Source organism: Falco naumanni, chromosome 12 (genome assembly GCF_017639655.2).
Source record: "Falco naumanni isolate bFalNau1 chromosome 12, bFalNau1.pat, whole genome shotgun sequence".
NCBI lineage: Eukaryota > Metazoa > Chordata > Aves > Falconiformes > Falconidae > Falco > Falco naumanni.
This window is the reverse complement of record NC_054065.1, coordinates 13721037-13739998: the sequence shown is the minus strand read 5'-3', so window position 1 is coordinate 13739998 and position 18962 is coordinate 13721037. Positions and strand designations below refer to the sequence as shown.

The 18962-nt window shown below is 51.1% G+C and overlaps 1 protein-coding gene and 1 long non-coding RNA gene across 4 annotated transcripts in view; one reads left to right on the top strand and one right to left on the bottom strand.

Annotated features, from left to right (window-relative positions):
- Nucleotides 1–495: 495 nt before the first annotated feature.
- Nucleotides 496–9831, bottom strand: LOC121096365. The gene is made up of 4 exons (XR_005830466.1): nucleotides 9376–9831; nucleotides 7618–8450; nucleotides 4706–4770; nucleotides 496–1022 (listed from the first exon to the last, which is right to left on the bottom strand). It is a non-coding gene; the product is annotated as an uncharacterized LOC121096365 (long non-coding RNA).
- The window catches only part of MDGA1 (MAM domain containing glycosylphosphatidylinositol anchor 1), a 154486-nt gene continuing 144566 nt past the window's right edge, over nucleotides 9043–18962 (top strand). For all 3 annotated transcript variants that reach the window (XM_040612262.1, XM_040612261.1, XM_040612263.1), the window contains exon 1: nucleotides 9043–9286. In XM_040612262.1, coding sequence (XP_040468196.1) covers nucleotides 9160–9286 — 127 coding nt within the window. In that variant the 5' untranslated portion in view covers nucleotides 9043–9159. The remainder of the gene's footprint in view (nucleotides 9287–18962) is intronic.

The following is an 18962-nucleotide window of genomic DNA, read 5'->3' as shown; positions in this document are numbered from 1 at the left end:
GAAGAAAGTGTCTGTTCCAGCTCTGCTCATGCCTCTGCCTCGCTGCCTGCGTTTGGGCCACTCACACCCCGAGTTTGTGTTTCACCCCCTGCTCCTTACACAGGGAGCGCTCCCTGACACTCACTTTTGATCAGGGGTGCAATTCACGACTGAGACAGCTACACCAGCAACACCTGTCGGTGTGAGTGTGGATTCATTTGTCACTTTGCTTGGGACAGTGGGGAGACAGGTGGTCCTGGCAAGACCAGCTCTGCTGGTAAAATGTGCCCTTGCACCAGCCGTGCTTCAGTGCTGCACGGCACCCACACACCTGCATCGTGTCCCCAGGTAGCCCCAGCCCCATCTTTTCTGAAATTATTAGAGCAGCTCAAATTAAAAGCACACTGGTAAATGCCATTGGTGTTTCTAACATTTCCTCCCAACAGGGTTTTCCTGTTAATTTCTTGTATGTACCATCTCACGTTACTTAGTTTTTACAGTAATGGCCCTTCTAACTCTTGTTTTCTAGAGAATTGTGTTATAAATGGTCATGGTAAGTTTAAACAGTCTTTCACCATGGATTTTCTAAAGTGGATCAAGCTACAGAGAAAAGACAAAGATGCCACTGCACCTTACGGATGTATTTTTAAGCATAGAGGCAACATGGAATTGTGTTTCAGACCCACCGCAAAGGTAAGGAGGGAGCAGCAACACTTGGAGGGGGGTTGTTGTGCTTTAAAGCATCCCTTTAGCAGGCACAGTTCCAAATGTTTTATTTGCACATATCTTTTGCAAGTTCTGGATTTGTGCAAAGAATTGTTTAAGGTATATTGACTCGAACAGGTGACTTATTAAAAATGACGCTGTAATTTTTAATAGGAATGAGATAGGAAGGAAAAGGATGTGTGTCTGTGTCTGTGTCTGTGTCTGTGTCTCTGTGTCTCTGTGTGTGTGTGTGTGTGTGTGTGTACACATACAGGTTCACACAAAGATAAAAATCACTGGATTCTTGAGTCAAGTGCTCCAGCAGTGGCCAACACCACCTGAAAATGAAAAAGCAATAGTAACTTGTAAGGGTAGTTCATAGTCTGTATATAGCGCCCAACAAGGAAACTTCTGCACAAGTTAACCATAGAGGCTTCATTCCCAAACTCACTTAGAGGAGCCGAACCTTGTGGGCTAGTTTTGCACCATGGGCTAGATTTGGGTCACAAGAAGACAGTGGCTTTTGGATTAAGTCAGAAGGGCCAACTACCCTTGATTTTTTGCGTTGCACATTGCTTGACACTTGGACTTCAGGAATCCAAGTTTCCTCTTAAGTCATAGAGGATCAAAACACGGAGATGAAATAATGTATATGAAAGTAGTATCTGTGCAGACTGCTGGGGAGTGTAAGAGGGCTGAGAGACCCAGATTTTTAGCAGATGATCTCAGAGTCCTCCCTCACGGCGGTGCGACTTGCAGCACTCTATCCCTTCAGACCTCACCAGCTTACAGATCCAAAACAAGAAAGTTCATGGGCACTGACACGTGCATTGCCCAGTGAGGCAACTCCTTCCCTTCTCTCCTTAAGCCTGGAAACCCTCTGATGGATTCACCTGCCACCCTGGGCTACAGGTACCAGCAGAGCAAGGTGTGACAGTGAAACAGGCCATAAAAGTTATTTTGAACTAAAACTCGAGTGACCACATCCAGCTTTGAGTACCTCTGGAGGAGGTAGGTAGGCTGGAGCCACTATAATTCCAACAGGAGCCGTGGCCCCAGGATTTCCAAAACTCCGGTTGAAGCTGTGCTTATTTACAATTCTCCTGGAAAGAGTCTGGGCAGAGGGAAGATGTGTCAGGCTGGGAGAGTGGATTTGTGGTAGCGAAGAGAAATAGCCATCAGATGGAGAACTGCAAAAAAGAGCACAGGAGGAAGCCTCCTCCAGGAACTGGGCTGACTCCATGATCTCCAGCCAAAACAGCCAGCGATGCCCAGGTGAGCTGGGGACTGCATGCCCATTCTCCTGGGTGAAACAAAGCCTATACCAGTAAAGGTCTGACTGCCCAGGCTGTTTGAATGGTGGCAGCTCCTGACAGCTTTGGATTTCCAATTTTTTTCATTTTCACATTACAGTGAGAGGCTGGTGGAGAGCTGCACCACTGATGAACAATATATGGCTCCCCAGAAAGCAGTGGGGTTGCTTGAGGCATTGAATTGCAAGCTTTTTTCTGCAGCCTGCCTGGCACACTTGAATCTTTCTGTAACCAAGTCTCCCAGCTCTTGTGGTCCAGGATCAGCGAGGGGAGATTCTGGCAGAAAAATGGTTTTCTCTACAGCTTCCTTTTTTACATCCAAAATACAGATGCTCACCTTCCTGAAGTGAGGATGGCTCTGTCTGGGGACAAACAGGGTCTTGAGGAACTTGTGTGTAATTTTAAGTCAATGTATTGATAATAGATCAGCTTTCCAAAAACAAGCGTGGCCACTGGGTAACTGAAGTGAGGAGTTACTAGCTGGGATGTTTCCTCACTACCAAGAGGTCTCAGGACACGTAAGCCCACAGCCCTGCCTGAGTGCTCCCACAAAAGTGACTCTGCAGCATGGCTTCCTCCCCATGTCAGGCTATGGAAGACATAATGTGCTGTGGCCAAAGGCTGTCTCCATCAAGGTCTAAACAGCAAAGTCCCATCTGAGAGTTGTCCCATGTAGTCATGATTTTACTCATGTCAATCAATCATCCCCAGGCTGTGAGCTGTGTTTAAAACCTCTCAAGGGAAATTCAAGTAGCACAGTCTCCTGGTTCAAACACAACCCTCTGGCTCAAGGCATCGTCTTCAGGAGCAGCTTCTTTACCCTCCCTAGCACCACCACCTCTGCCACAGGGCAGAGATCACACATTTGAGATCATCTGCCTGGCACTGACAAAATCTGCAATTGATGCACCCTTTGCTGGCAGTGGCAGAGAGCATGAACAGGGAAGAATCATGTCCAAACCCTTTGTATCTGCTCTCTGTGAAAAAGCATCCCCCTCCAGAGCGCTCTGGGAAATCTGTGCTGGGAAAGGGGGGCTGAGGCAATGAAGGGAAGTGGAAGAAAAGAAGAACAAGTTCTTTTGACCAGCACCAGCTTGATGTTTTTTCAACTCACTTTTTACACTTGAAAGAGAGGGCGGGAAAGAAGAATAAAGCATGAATGCAGGAGGAGAAGGAGGCAGAGAGGAAAAAAAGATCAAAGAAAGGGTGAAACAGGAAAAAGATATTCCCAGTGATGCCGAGACACTTGTCTGCAACCCTGTATCAGCCCCAATCTGTCCTAAAGCACAAGAGCAAAAAACCAGCAGGATCTCTGGCAAACTAGATATATAAGCTAAAAAGCATAGAGATTGGTAGAAAATGTTGAGTTAAAAGCCTGTGGATTTAGTGCACACGAAGTGAGATGGAGTGTGGGAGGTGGGGTGAGGTTGGTGAGTGCTTGAGCTGAGGAAAGAGTGGCCACACATTGAGATCATAGGGGCAATGGATTGCAGTGGCTTTCATATAAGCCTTAATGAGGAAACAGAGGTTTGTCAAAGTATAAATGGGTACAGGCAGAAAAAGCAAAATCCAATCCTACAGCAACCAGCTGCCAGAAATTGCAGCATGGCCCTGAGACTTGCTGCACCAGGGAAGTGCAGGAAGGAAGGGTGGTAAAGCTCAGGCAGGATGAATATCTTGGGTCAGGAATAGAGAGGGACTCCCTGTTCATCACTCCATTCAGTACCAAACACTCGTTGTGATAAGGAGAGCTAATCAAAAAAGCAAAGAAAACACAAGAGGCTCAGAGGTACTACGAGTGCTGTAAAATGCATCTGGGAAGAAAGCGAGCACAGCATAGGTGTATTCCCTGGAGTGGAGATGAGGAAAACTGAGGACAGCAAAGCAGATCCCTTGGGATTTATAGCCCTATCTTGGCATGCTTCATACTGGAAGCAGGAGATACCCAGGAGGATTTGGACAGTAGCAGCACCAACCTAGTGTTAAGGATGGTGGGAAGTACTCTCTAGGCAAGGGGGAAATTTTTCCCCAAAGAGATGCTGATTCCAGCACTTCATAATGAGAAACTAGCATTTTTTAATTATTTTCTTTTTTTTTTTACAGTTTTCCTGTGAAGACAAATTAAACAGAAAGAAAATAGGCAGTGGAGAGTTTAACTGCATCCTGTCATTGCAGCTTTGCCCATGCTTTCCCATCTTCCAGAAGTTCCTGCTTTGCTGTTGCCACTAGTCTGTTTACAGCAGTCCAACAGGGCTCCCCCTTCGCTCCACACACTGGCTTTTCCTTGCCTTTCCCAGTTCCCCCTCTCTGGCTTTCCTGCTGCCCTATCTCACTGCCCGGGGTCAGACACTTGCCCCTGTTCTGCACTGCTGCAGAGCCTGCCCCCACCCCCCACCCCCAGCCCAGCAGCATCGCCGGAGCAACCCTCTCTGCTCAGCTCCTCGATGCAGACCTATGCTGCAGTTAGAATTCCCTTGTTTTCCCGTCTCCCTGCTAACAGCTCTGCTGCAGCGCTAAAGAGTCCTTTGGCTTTCCCCTTCTCGATTTGCACCTCCCTTGCAGCATTTGGAGTCACCCTGGCTTTGCCCATTGCCTTTAAGGTGCCCCATTGCATTCCTTTTCCCTTTTTACTTTCTATTTCTACTCCCTACTAGTAAGCCACAGCAAGGGAAATGCTGCAGCAAAGCTTCCAGCTGGGCTGTACTCACTTCCGTATGTGTGTGTAGGAAGAGATCAAACTTCAGGGATCCTGGCGACATTCTTGGATGTGGTGCTGAGAAGAAAATGAACAGGAAAGAGGTGAAAGAAATGTCAGGCCACAAGCTCAAGAGATCATTGGGGCCCAGAGACAGCTGCATCTACCCAGAAAAGAAATAAATGACAGACTGCACCAGACTATAGCATGAAAACATTGACACAAAGAGAATTAATGTTCTTGCAACTGGACCTTGGCCTCACACAGTTCTTCAATCGCCTCTTGCCTGGTGACATTGTGCTGCATATGATTTGCTCTCTTTCAACACCGCATCTGTCCCAGAGACTGTCTACCTCTTAACATTGCTGTGAAATATAGGTGATGTAGTATGTATAAATATTTCAAAGAGACAGGATTAATCTGACAAGTGGGGTCTTGAGAACAGACCGGAGACACTGACTCTGAGCTGGAAAGATGGGACAAATATGTTCTGCAGAAAGAGACTGGAGGGAGGAAAGACATCCCTCATCTTTGCTTTTTGACAAGTAGAATCACTACAGGGTATGGTTTGCTTATGACAAGTAGATTGCTTAGCAAGCATGCATGGGAGTGCTGGGTTGCTGTCACCCATCAGAAACACCATAGTTATGAATGTTACGATTTATTAGGCCTCAACCAGTAATTATTAATTACCTTACTTAGCAAATGCAGTTATGTGCTTGGATTTTGGCAGTATTTTTATTTCCACTCAGAATATCCATGGACAGATGACAGCTCTTTCTAATTATTTATTATAAAATTATTTTTCCCTTCAATTCAAAGGGCTGCTCACAAACAGCCTCACTTTATGTTTTTTACTGCTCCCTAATTGGATGAGTTCAAAGGTACTTTTGGCACAAATTCTTGTATTTGCTAAGAGAAAGCTGGGTTGTTTCACATACTTTGGCAGTTTACTTGGAAATTCATTTTTCATAAGCATTTGTGCCAGTGAAACATGAGCATGTGCATTGAATGCTAACACAAAGAAAGGGGTGTGAAACACACATTTGAGGGATTTATTTTTTTTAGACTCATTATCCAGATATGTAACTCATACTCGTTCTCACTCTGAGGCACTATTCCATAATCTAATGAGAATCCCTGAGAAAAAAATTAATGGAAAGGCTATAAAATACCCCATAAATAAGCCTATTTCAGAATTTTGAGCAGAAAAAACAAGACTCATGTCTCCATATTTTTTTTACCCTCATGAAGTTTCCTGGATCTGCAAGCATCTCTTCATCTCGTTTCCTTGTGTTGCTTTCAGCCTGTTTCATGCAGATGCTGACAATTTTGCTTTGTCTTATCATCATCAGCTCCTGCTTTTCTCCATGCCCTGGCAAAGGGGCTGCTCTGCCTGTCCTCTAGTGCTGGCTGCCTCCTTCTATGCCCTTTATTAATGTTGCTGCCAGCCACTGCAGGAAGGATTAAATCCTTCTCAGATAAGAGTTTATTGTATTAAAAAATAAACTTGCTCAATTCAGGACACCTCAGGGTGCGAAGCCCACAGTTTCTTGGTAAATGTTCCCTTAGGTCGCTTATAGGAAAAAAAAAAAGGGGGGGGGGGATGGGGAGGGGAAAGACCCCAAACGCAAACAAAGCAGTTTTACACTGGCGACATCCTGACAAGTAAGGGAATAGGGTCCAGTGGGAAATCCGCCTGCCTTGCCTCCTGCGCGCAGGGATGCTGGTCACTGGGGTGAAGCTGCCCTGCCCGTAACTCCGCTCCCCTCCTGGTGCGCTACCGCTTTTCTCTCCAGCTGAGCATCATTTACAGGAGGAATAACTGCTTACTAATTAGCGGCTATATCTATTAATTGCTTGTTAGAGCATGCCTGAGCAGCCTGCCGCTCTCTGGGCCATCTCTCTGTCTATACATAGACACTTTTTTTTTTTTTTTAATTACATTTTTATCCAGGGAGTGACCTGTTCACACGGCGCCCCAGAGCCCGCTGAGGTGCGGGTTTCCATCCGCTACCCCTTGGGGCAAGCGGCCGGGATGCGGAGCCGGCAGCGCCGGGGGCAGCGCGCAGCAGCAGGGCATCATGAGCGGCGTGGGGCCGCCAAGCCCACGCGTGGCCGAGGCGGGAGGGCACGCAGGGACCGGCCCCGCGTTAGAGGCGGAGGGGACCCGGTGTCGCGGAGGGACGGGGCGCATCAGCCCATCCTGGGGAGCCCCGGCGGGCCCGGCGCGGGAGGGAGAGCGGCGCACCGGAGCCCGCCCGCCCCCGGGAGCGGCACGCCTGGCGAAGCGGGGGGGTCCACGGCGCTGGCTTCGTTTACGGCCCCGAGCCGGGCACGGGTGGGCTCGGCGGCTCCGGATCCCCGCGGGGCAAGGGGGTCTAGGCTCCCCCGAAGAAGCGCTTTATCTCCGTAGCAAAGCAGATGGAGATAGGAGGGCTCCGCACCGGCGCTCCCCGGGCGCTGATGCAGCCCCCCGGTGCCGGTGGTGATGCCCGGAGCGGTCGTGCAGCATCTTCCTCCTCCCGGCCGGAGGTCTAGCCCCGGGCCCTGCTCCGGGGGAAGCGCACAGTTCCGCCGCTCCGCGTTCAGCTCCGGGCGTCGGCACAGCCCGGGGCCGGCAGCCCCACGGGCACCGCCGGTCCCCGCAGCCACGCACCGAGCTGGGGGCCCGCGCAGCACCGCCGCCGCGCCGCTCCCGAGCAGCATGCACAAGGCAGCCCCGCCAGCCTGCAACCTACCTGGGGGGGGAGCCAAAAAACTTTCTCGGCACCAGCCAGCGCCAGCACAGGAGACACCCACCCCCCCCGAGAACCCTCGCTGCCCCCCACCCCCGGCTCGCTGCCCGTGCAAGCCAGAAGACGCCCCCAGCGCCCCCTGTCCCTAAGCTTTTCGCATGTCAAGTCCCACCCGGGAGAAGCCGACCTTGCCGCGAGAGTCCTGAGGATGGAGGGACCCCGGGCTGACGGCTGATCTCTCCGCCCGAAGCAAGCCCCTCGTCCTCCCCAGCCCTGCGGTGCTGTCTCTAATTGGGCCGGGGCGAGGGAAGGCTCGCAGAATTGGGCAGGAGGCAGGGCTCTTCCGAGCACGGCTGCTTTAATTGGCTCCTTTTTCTTTTTTTTTTTTTTTTCTTTTCCCCAAAGGGGAATGAAATGGTGACGAGGGGAGGGGAAAAACCTGGAAAGCCAAAGGGGAAGAAGCCGCGGCGCGGCCGGCAGGGCAGGGGGCAGGGAGGGGCGAGGCGGCCCCGGCCAGCCCGGGGGGCGGCGGAGCGGAGCGCAGCGCCTGGAGCCGGCTGGGCAGTGGTGACGCTCCCGGCAACTTTTGCAGATTTTGGCGTTTCGGGGAAAACCGGTGGGGCAGGGACCTGCCAAGCGGTTTCCAGCCGGCGTCTGGCAAGAGTAACCCAACTTTCTCCAGTTTCTTGTCTCTCCTCGTCGGCTCCCTGCCAGCTACAGCCTCTGTTGGTTCCCACCAGGAGCTCCGGCAGCCGTCGAGGGAGCTCTCTTCAACTGCAAATCATCTGCGAGGCGGGCGGAGCAGGCAAGCAGCGGAGGCGAAGCGCCCACCCGAGCCTAGCACACAACATCAGGGAAAGTTTTGAAGGGACAAGGACCTGGCAGGCTGGGGAGGAGGAGAGGAGAGCCGGGCTGAGCTGCAGGCGGAGCGAGGGTGCGTGGTCTGCCTGCTCCTCGTCTGCTTCTCCCTTCAGGCTGGCTGGGGCGATGCAGTGCAGCTGGGGGAGCTCTTGGGAGCCGCTATAAAAAAAAAAAATAAAATCCTGCCTGGATTTGATTAATTACAACAATCCCCTCCCCACCAGAAGATCAGGAAAAGAGGAGAGGGAATCACCTATCCCTCCCTCCGCCTTTCAGCAGCTGGCTCCTACCCCCCTCCTCCCCGCTTCCCCCCCCCCTCCCCCCCCCCCCCCCACTCCCTTTTCTCCACCTCCTTCTCCTTCTCCCCGTTCGCTCCTGGGGCTGCGGCCAGAGCCTCGGCGGGCGGAGGGAGGGCGAGGACTCTCCCAAGTTGGCAGCACTTGGGGCAGCGCGGGACTTGGGGCAGCGCTCGGCAGCTCCCGCTGAACAAAGAAACCCCCTTTCCTGCGGGGGGCGGGGGGCAGCGCTGGGCTGGCCTGGGCCCTGCCCCTGCCCGGTGCCCGCTGCCCCGAGCTGGCCTTCCTGTGCCCGGAGCGCGGGCGCGGCTGCCCGTTCTCCCGGAGATCTTCGAGCAACCTGGAGAGGGGAAGCGGGAAGCGGCGCTCCGCTCTCCTGCCCTCCCTGCCGCCTTCCCTCGCTCTCTCCCTCCTTTTTTTTCTTTTTTTTTTCTCCTTTTAAATTTTACCCCCAGGCGGCCCCGGGCTGGGGGGTCCCTTCCTCCGCCCGAGGGGCGCCGGTGCCCGGCGCGGAGCGGGGCGCATGGGGTGGCGTTTCGGGAGGCTGTCGCCTGCTCCTCGCTCCCCGCCGGATGCTGCCGGGGCTGTTTTGGCTGCTTTTCTTCGCCGGCGATGAAGGCTCTGCCTTGAAGATGGAGATGATCTGTTTTTTATTCCTGTCTCTCGTGCCGGTGTACAGCAGGGGACAAGGGGTTTACGGTAAGAGACGTTGTCGCGGTCGCTGTTGGGGGGGGGGGGGGGGGAGCAAGGGCGCAGGCGGCGGTGGTGGGATCAAAGTTAAAAAGCACCTGCAGGAGAAAGTAAATGATGCCGGCGAAGCTCGTCGCAGCCTGAGCGGAGAGACTGATGCAGCAATGGGGCTTCCAGCGCCTGTAGCTACCTCGTAATTCCTGCCCGTAACCCCCCGGCCGCCTCCGGTTCACGGGTCCGCCGAGGTGGCCCGCAGGGACCGCTGGCGAGGCCGCCGCCGGGCTGGCCGCGCCCCGAGCCGGGGGGCGCCAGAGTTGCGGCGGGGGGCGACCCCCGCGGCCCGGCCCGGCCGCCCTTCTCGCCACCCGCCTCGCGTGGGGACGCCACGCCGGTGCCGGCCCGGCAGACCCGGCGCTGGGAGCGCCGGCGCGTTGCAGCCGCTTCGGGGCAGGGGCAGGACGGAGGGCGCCCACCCGCGGGGCCCCGGCGGCTTGGCCTCCTGCCGGGGTCGGTGCCGGGCTTCCCCTTGCTGCCCGGGGCCGCCCGCCGCCCTGCCCCGGCGTCCCCCGCCGGCCCCTCGGCCGGCCCCGCCGGGGGGGGTGCTAGGGCAGAGGCAGCTTTTTCACCCCATTGAACTTTGCTGCTGATTTTCTTAAGATCGTGGCGGGCGGGCGCGTGGGTGGTGGTCTGTGGCAGAGCCGATGTCGAGCTGCTGGATTTCCCCCCCCCCCCCCCCCCCCCCCTTATTAATTTTGCAGTACGGTGCTTACCCCTTCTCCTTGTGTGCAGGCAGGGTGGCAGATGGCAAGCTCGGGCGGCCCCTCATGAGAGGGCTGGCGCCCACCGCCCCTCGGCGTCCGAGGGCAGCGGGGGTGGCAGGGGCGGGGGGGGCACCCCGCGGCCCCTCGGAGCACCAGCTCTGGGCTGAGGGAGCAGCCGGGATTTCCCTCAGCCAGCCGTGCAGCCCCCCTTTCCCGCTCCCAGCCCGCTCTTGATTCTTGCTTTACAAGATCTGCATTTCCAATATACTGGGGAAAAAATAAATAAAAGCAACCCACAAGACTTGCCTCTCCTAACAAGCCGGCTTTATCTTGGCTTACAACTCAGTTGTGCGCTGCTGTAAAGTCCTTCTGGAAGGCATGCCTCTGCCTCTAACAAGCCAGGCTCTCTGAGCGCTGAAGAGAGACCCCAGTGAGAGAATCCAGCCCCCCCGCTCCCCCTTTTTTAACAGCACGCAGCCAGTCTCTTGTGTGAGCTCTGGCAAAGATCAGTTCAGTCTCACTGACTATGGGTAAGTCTTTTTAGGTCACTTTTTAATGATGTATTTCTTTAATGGAAACAATTCCTCCTTTCTCCTTGAGGGCTGGGATGTTAATTTGAGTTTGGGTCCGTTTGGTAAAACAACCATTTTAAACAAGGGTGCTTAGCATCCTTTCTTTTTTTTTTCTTTCTTTCTCCCAGTGTATGTGTTTTCTCCTAATCTGCGTGTCCAGAGGAAAATTGTAGGACCCTCTGAAGACTGGAAAGATGGGGAACAGAATGAGTTTGTGGTACAGAAACCTGGTCAGGCCAGGTTATTTAATCCTTTAAAACATGTAGTCTGCTTCTAGCTAAACTTTTATTATTTTGTTGTAGTGTGCTTGCTGCTGAGTAGCTGTCACTTGCTGTAGAATGGCCTCTCTGCTCAGGATCATAGCAGGAGGGACAGAGCTTAAAACCAGTTTTGCTTAAATGTGCTTTAGAAGATTGCCTGTTGTATTTTTTCATCCACTTCAGTGAACTTGCATTTGATAAGAGTTGCTGCTAAATTAGATCTTCAGAATAACTTACTGATGCTTTTGTCTTTTTCTCTCTGAGAGAGATTGGAGAAGCTGTGTACAAAAGAAAGCACATATATAGACATGCACTAAAATGAAGGCATCCTTTTAAGCCAAAATGGTACACTAGTTCTAGCTGTTCTCTTACTTAACCACACAAAGGAGAAATCCAGTCTCTTTTCCTCTCCCCTCCCCTACCTCTTCAGACTATCTGTTGAGACCATCAGGAGCCTTAATACGCAGCTGTCGCTGAGTGCAGCCCAGAGCAGTATCTTGTGGAATCAGCACACCACAAACTTCTACAGTGACTCATAGTTTTCATACTGTCTTTCCCAATCCTGCCTTCAGTCCACTACCCTGCACTGATTCCATACCTTGTGCAGTCAGCACTGTTTGTTTGGATGTGATATGGTTGTTATTGATGGCTCAAGTAGAGCTGGATTGATACTGTTATATTTGCCAGGATAAATAAAGCAGGATTAGGAACTAGTCCTGCTGGTCCCTTCCACCTTGGTTATTCCTAAATGTTAGTCTCTCACCATGGCTTTAAGCTGTACTTGAGCGTTCTGTGTTGTGATTGTCGGTCTCATGTGGCACTTAATGTAGAAATTAAGGGAACTCCAGTATCATGTTTCAGATCAGTTTTTCTGCTTGTGAATATTTATTTATGGCAATGGAGAATGGGAAGAGGCATCTATATGGGTCTATAAATATATTTTACTTTAGTAAATCTGCTGAGATTAAATCAGATTAAACAAGATAAAATATCCATGTGATGTACCCTTTAAATAATACACCCACATGGATGTGCACAAAAGACCTCTGTCTAGGAGAGCGGAGTTGTTGGAGAGGTTTATTGAGACGAATGGTATAAATAAGATGTGTGTAAGGGGGTTTCTGGGAAAGGAGCATTTGCAGTGGAGGTGCAATTTAATTAAGAGTCAAGGTGCTTTTAGCCCACTACCTGAGGAGGCTTGTTAAATAAATTGGCATTTGTTGTAATGACTGAAGCGTGTCTGAAACCCTCTTCTCATTAGCTGATCCCATCCTTTCAGCCTTGTTTGTTGCAGTAAGACAAGGCTGGCCTGATACCGAAGGCAGTTCAGCAAATTGCCAACAGGCAACTTCTGTTAGTCTTTTGTGGTACCCCATTTCCCAAACTGCATGTGCCTTTCCATCCTGGTGCGTTAATGCTGCTGATCAAGATGAGGAGCCAGCTGTAACAGAACTCTAGAAAATGTCAGAATTTGGGGGGGGGGGGGGGGGGGGGGGGGAATGAGGAAGGAAGAGGTAAGGAGAAAGGGGACCTGCCCTTCCAGGCTTGGAGTTATGAAGACTTAAAGGCTATATATTAGACTAAAAGAGTGGTGGATGGTGGTGGTGGTGTCCAAAGTGTAGAGTATGCCTCTTGCTTCCTAGTCAGCCTTGCAGACTTTGGGACTTGTGTAGCTCTGGTTCACAGGGCTGTTGCTTTGCTTACTCCATATGCAGTATATAATTAACATTTCTGGGTTGTCTTGCAACTAGCACAGTCCAGCTGATCAGCAGAAGCCTTTCAGGCTGAATAGAGAGTGGGATCTTTTGTCCCCTGCCTCTCATAATTCACCTGCAGAAAAGGCATTTCAGGAATGGTCATCACAGTGTGTCATGAGGGGCTACAGTGAGGTGATGGAATGGGAATAAAAGGAAGGTTTAGGCTGGGCAGCAGGGAAAACTGCCTGGCACCATGATCAGAGGGGCTGGATGGGCTGCATTGCTTTGGGCATTTGAAACTGGTGGGGGAGAAGTGCTTGCAATACAGAGCAGCCCTGCCCTGGCCTCTGAGTTGGGGAATAAATGACCCAGTAAAGCTCTTTCTTTAAAGAGACACCATCACTGAATCACCTGTGAGATACCACTACAGGCAGCCAAAAAAAATCTAGTGGAAGAATGTTTCTTGCATCTGTGATGGAGGAATGTCATGGTAAAACATATCCTGGGTTTAGGCTATAAACATCTACGCTTTTTCATTTCATGTACGCATGACATGATTTGTTTCCTGCTCCTTTTACCTGTAAAGTAAAACCTCTTTTTTAGAGTTTTCAAGGCAGGATGCCTCACACCTTCTTGCAACCTGTGTGCATGCCTGTCTTTTGCTGCCCGTGGCTGGGGGTACAGACACACTAATGTTAACCCTGAGCCTGATGACTGGGATCAGTCTCCCCTGCCTCTGCCTATAGCTGTTTTGCCAGCAGGAACAGGAGTCCAACCACGGAGCTCTTGAGCTTACTTGCTGTTATCCCGGTGCACCCTGTGCCCTCAGAAACGGCTGAGCAGATTGCCACCTAAAGTAGCAGTGGAGCTGGATCCTGTGAAGTAGCGGTGGAGCTGGCTCCTGTGAGTCACTCCTTGGCCAGTTCTGTTTGGAAAACGTGATGTATGAGCACAGCAGCCCTCCAAACGATATATATGTGTATGTGTGTGTATATATGTACACATATCCTTTGTGCTCAGCCATTTCCCCTTGTTGTCTAGCCCTTAAATCTGTGGTGGCTTAAGCTGTAGCCCTTTGGTTACAGGAATGAGTTTTGTAGCTGGAGGGCTATAGAAATATTCTCACTGAAGGACTGGGTCGGCCCAAGATTTGCATAGTTCTTTAGCAAGTCATTAAGGTCAGGGCATTAAATCTGTCCAGCCCTGTGCTTCAGAATGCCTTGCTGTTCTCCAGCTGTAGTGTGTCAGATTCACCCTCCTGTGACATTACAGCCTCTGTTTTTAGGTCAGGTCAGTAGCTTCACACACCAGATAAGCCCTCAATTGGCTTTAATATTCAGTACTAGAAAACTGACATTATCCTCTTGACAGGTTGTTTGCAACTTGCTGGTAGAAGTCAAAATATTTCACTATAGGTGTCATCAGAAACCACCATCCTATGCTAATTTTTGTGGGAACATGAAGACAGATGTTGAATAATTTGACATGAGCAGCATAGCTTTTAAAATTATCACCATGTCAGGTTTGCACTGGATTTTTTTGAAATATATGTACGTATTTCAGATGAGCTTCAGAGAGGGGAAGGAGATATAGTAAGTGGCTCTCAGTAAGTGGAAGATGTGGCAGAAGATGGCTTTGGAGGTTCAGTAGTCAGACAGCAACGGCAGTGCGGTAGGGATGCTGTGCTGCTGAGGCTGCTGTGCTTATTTTTAAGCAACAAGACAAGTGCTGGTTAACTCGGAGATCTTGTGATACTTCCCATCAACCAGAAGCCCTACTGTTTTGCCCATGTTTTGACTGGAATTACAGTTATTCTACTTGCTTGAATAGTGTCGCGCCAGGCTTCCAGTCCCTCCCTCCATGCACACCATGCTCTCTCGGTTCATTAAACATGGTCTATGGCTGGGAGTCTTGCTTGTACGGCTACAGCCTGTTATCAGGAGGGCAGAGATGGGGCATGGGGAAGAATTGCATCCTGCCCAATGCCAATGTGCTGGCAAAAGCAACAGAGATGTGGTTTCTACTGGTGAAAGACTGCTTGGGGTGGAGGGTGTTTCTTGCTCCCATTTGCGGGAATGTCCTGAACGCTACCTGCGAGAGGCTTCTTTAGTCAGCATGACGTAAGTCCACAGACAACTGGTTTGCCTGTGCAGCTCTGGAGAGACAGTTCACTGAAGTTCTCATCAGGGTAGGTGAAACATTGGCATTTTTTGTGCAGAGAGGTTGCTGTGTTGTGTCCTCAGAGGGGGTTACATTTTACTGTGGGGTAGATGTGTCTTCCAGACAAGAGGCAGCGGAAAATGTTGCTTTGCTGTCAGAGATGCTGTGGGTGCCCGTGTCTGGTAACACAGCATGGGTTTCTTTAGGCTATACCTGGTGTACTGAAGCTATTAAGAAAACACTGAGACCATTTCTGCTCTCAAGCAGCCAAGGTGAACATAGCAAGTGCCCATGTCCCAGCTACCTTTTGCCAGTCGTCGTCTGCTGGTGTTGCACGTGTTTAAGTGTAGAAGTGGCTAATGTGCCTGTGTCCCCCTGGGTTTGTGGAAGAAGGGGGAGGGATAGGGCACTGACACCGTGCAGCAGAATGCAGATCTGGCAGGCCTGCCACGACCCGCCAGAGAGACTGATGTGCTGCGGAGAAGTGGGAGAGGAGAGTGTGTGTTTTGTATCTCTCTGCCCATGTTTAACTGGTGAGATCTCTACTCTGTTAGGACCCAAAGTACTTGTTTTGAAAAAAAGCTTTCATCTACCCTTTATTTGGAGAGGAGGGTGAAGGAACAGCTATTTTTTATAGCCAAGCACTTGTTTAGTGTTTAAAAGAAGAAATTATAAATGTGTGATAACCCATAGAGCTGACAATCAAAAGTGCCGCGTTGGAGAGCTAGGGAAGAACTTGAGAAGTGGAGCTGGGAAGGGGGGATCCCGGGCATCGGCTTTCTAAGTCAGAGAAGGGCAGTTGCCCGCAGGTCCGCTGGCACCGGGTGCGTGGGGGGGCAGATTCTCATGCCCGGTGTCGGCTGTTCCTTGGGGCGAAGGCTTCGACTCCTCGCTCGTGTCGCCGGGGGCTGCAGCTGCTCTCCCTGCCGCACAAGGGAAAGGAGAACGAAACTGCCCGGCCTGCCTGCGGCTGCGCTCCGCCGGCGGCTGGGCGGCACATCTGGACGGGCACATCTGTGCGGCAGGGCCGTGCCGCTCCGCCGCTGCCCGGCAGAGGGAGGCGTCGCACCGGCCCGGCGGCGGGAGGGGGTTCCCGGGGTCGCCCCTTCCCGGGGAGGGGGGTGCCGGGGCCGGCCGGGGGCAGACCCCACGGAAGCCGCCCCGACGCCTGGGGGGCGCCCGGCTCGGCGGCCCCGGCTGGGCGCAGGGAGCGCCCGGAGCCAGCGCGCCCGGTCCCCGCCGCTGCCGGCCGGGCGAGCTGGGGTCAGTGCCCGGGGGCTGCTGGGGGGCCGGGCTGCGCTGCTGCCGCCGCCGCCCGGCTCGGGTGCCGGCTGCTTGCGGGCTGCTTTGCATCGCCTTCGGGTCTGTTTGAGGGTCTGGAGCTCTGTCACGTTGTACCCATGCACTTCGTGATCCTTTTTTTCCTTTGCTTGTTTTCCTCTCTCTCCTTTGTAATACGCTGGTGGAGCGGGACAGCACTGTCCTTTCCTTCCAGGAGCATCTCATCCACTTCCCATAAAAGATCATACAGCAGAGCCCAGGCCTCTTAAATCCCTAATTAGCTTTTCAGCCATAGTCTCCCTTTCTTTTCATTTCATTTTCCTGTGTAGCTGTGTTTGGGGGATTTGTGTTTGTTTGGCGTTTTGGTTGGTTGGTTTTGGCTCTCAAAAAGGTGGGAGTAAAGGAGTTACAGGAATCAGAACAGATACAAAGGAAAAGGGATCCTCACAGACGGGCTGCCTCTGGAAGGAGGTGAGAAGAAGCCAGCCAGGCGGTGGCTGGCCGTCGGGGTGCCTGACGTGTTCAGGTGGGGCGTTAGTGCTGCGATCTACCGCCTTGGCTCGGTGGAGCAGCAGGGCTGGGTTACCAAACCCGGCAGAGCTGTTTGATTGCTGCTGGGGCTTTCGCTCTTGGAAACATGACTTACACGCCCTGAGTGCAGCGTCATCTCCTGAGCATCGTGGCTGCCTACAGGGAGCTTTTGCTCTCGTGCATTGGCCACACTGTATCCCAGGTCAGCGTCTGACTACTGATAACCTTTAGTTTTAATGCCTAAATACTCTGGTCCATGGCTGGTGAAGGGAGATGCCTGAAGTTAACCAGGGAACTAGAGAGAGACAGCTGAATATAGAAGATTAGTTCTTTGAATTTTCTGCTTGTTCTTCTAGACTAGGCAATATGGTTGCTCCGGTGTGTGCTTGTATGACTGTATTCCCAAAGTCTACGGAGAGCTTTATGGTCTAGTAATGTTTAAACTCCTTGGACAAGGCTGTTCCCTTTGTATGCTTCTGTAAAGCACTCTGTGTTCTTAGTATGGTGCTAGTTATGAACAGCAGTGTAGACACAATCATATTTCAGTGGTTGCAAATGAGACAGGACAGCCTGATGGGGACTGCCGTGCTGCTGGAGTGGCCTGGTGATTTGGAGTCCCCAGCACTGCTCTGTGAGCAGGTCAGGGCTCTGGGCTGGGCTGCAGACCTCCAGGGAGAGGGTGCAGCAAGGTGTTGAGCACGGACCTCAAGCAGCTTTTATCGAACTGGCCAGCCTCTTGCTTTCTTGTTGCTCCTTTCACTCGTGCTGCAAATCACTTGTGGATGTGGTGTTGGCTGTTTTCCTTTTGCTTTAGCTTTCATAGGGGAGATATCCCTGATCTAACTAAAAATCCATCTGGCTGTGATGTGCTGGCTTGTGGTTTCTCTCTGCTGTGAGCTGTAGTGTAGGACAAATACCGTGCAGATACTTTTGCTGGGTTCGTGTAAATGGAAATGATGGCAGGGTGAGGATAGCAATTGACAAAGGTACAGGAAGAATGGCAGTTTCTAAAGACAAATTAGCAAATATTGCCTAAAGAAGAACTGACATAACATTGAAAGCTAAAGTCAAGCTGTGAGAAAGGCTTTAGGATGTCTGCAGGTGGACATTTAATACAAGAGTAGCTGCTTGCTGTCGCTGCTCCTGTTTTGGAAGGAAATGGTCCTTCACTAATTGGCATAAATTGTTTTAAAATAAATGTAGATGGGAATCTTGTGCATCTCTTCTGTGCCTCTGTGATGAAATAAAAAGGAAAAACAAAGATGTGATTCAGACAGATGTTTGAGAAATGTGGCAAAATGGCTTTTTGCTTACAAATGTCATTTCACCTTCTGGTGCTTGTTGCATGTCTTGCATGGTGGAAAAATGCATTTGTAAAATTGGAGTGAAGAATGACTGTCTCTCACTAAGTTTAATAAATGGATTGTTCTGGCTCAGAGCATCCCTTGAAATAGCAGAAATGTGAGAAGTTGATGCTCATAAAACTAACGTGAACAGCAAGAGCCAGCTGAGGATAGGAGGTTGAACTCACCTGCCAGGCAAGTGAATCTGGCCTGGGGTGTTAAGAAAACTGATCTAGGGCATTTCCACTGTAGTTTTAGACCCTGAAAATCCCTCTCAGAGTGCACAAGTAGAATTTCTTGTGGGTTTATATGTTTCCAATCACTGTAATAGCTATGAGCTTCCACTTCTACAATGCCTCTGTTCCCTACAGTTGCTCCACTCTGCGTGTGGGGAAATGAGATGGAGATTAAGTGATTTGCCTGTGGCAGAATGGAGAATCAAGCATCAGTGAAGTTTTAACCATCCTTTTCTCTCTGGTAATGTGCAGCTGGTATTAAGTGCAGTCCCTATGGCTGATAGATCCAAGGTGGATACCTCATTGATAAGAAGGAATAAGCTGTTGAAAACAGGCTCTGAATGAGTTATCTCAGGATCAAGCTATTTTTTTAATAAGAAAACAAAAACATGTTTTGTCTTTCACTACTAATTTAGCTCATTTGTTCACAGGTTAGGATTTCTTTGAGGGCACCTTTTGGAGGTCTTCCAGAAGTTGAGCCTTACTGTACAACACTGGGGGAGAAGGAGAAATCTTTCAGTCATGGTACATACATGGTTTTTTCTATGTGAATCTGCAGGTGGCTTGAAAAACTGCTCTGAGGGAAGTGCAGGACTGGATTAGTTCTCAAATCTGTTGACTCAGTCTGCAACAATTCAAAATATTTTGCACTTGATCAGAGAAGCAGTATTTCTTACTACGAAAAGCTGTTGTCATCAATGGAGGAGATTAAATGACTGTTCCTGGTACCTGAGGGAAGGACAAAAAGTCTGCATTTGCCTTGAAGGAGCAGAGGCTGAGGGTGGGGGAGAAAAAGCAAAGGACCATATCATAGGTACACAATGAGGGACAGTGTCTGGGACAG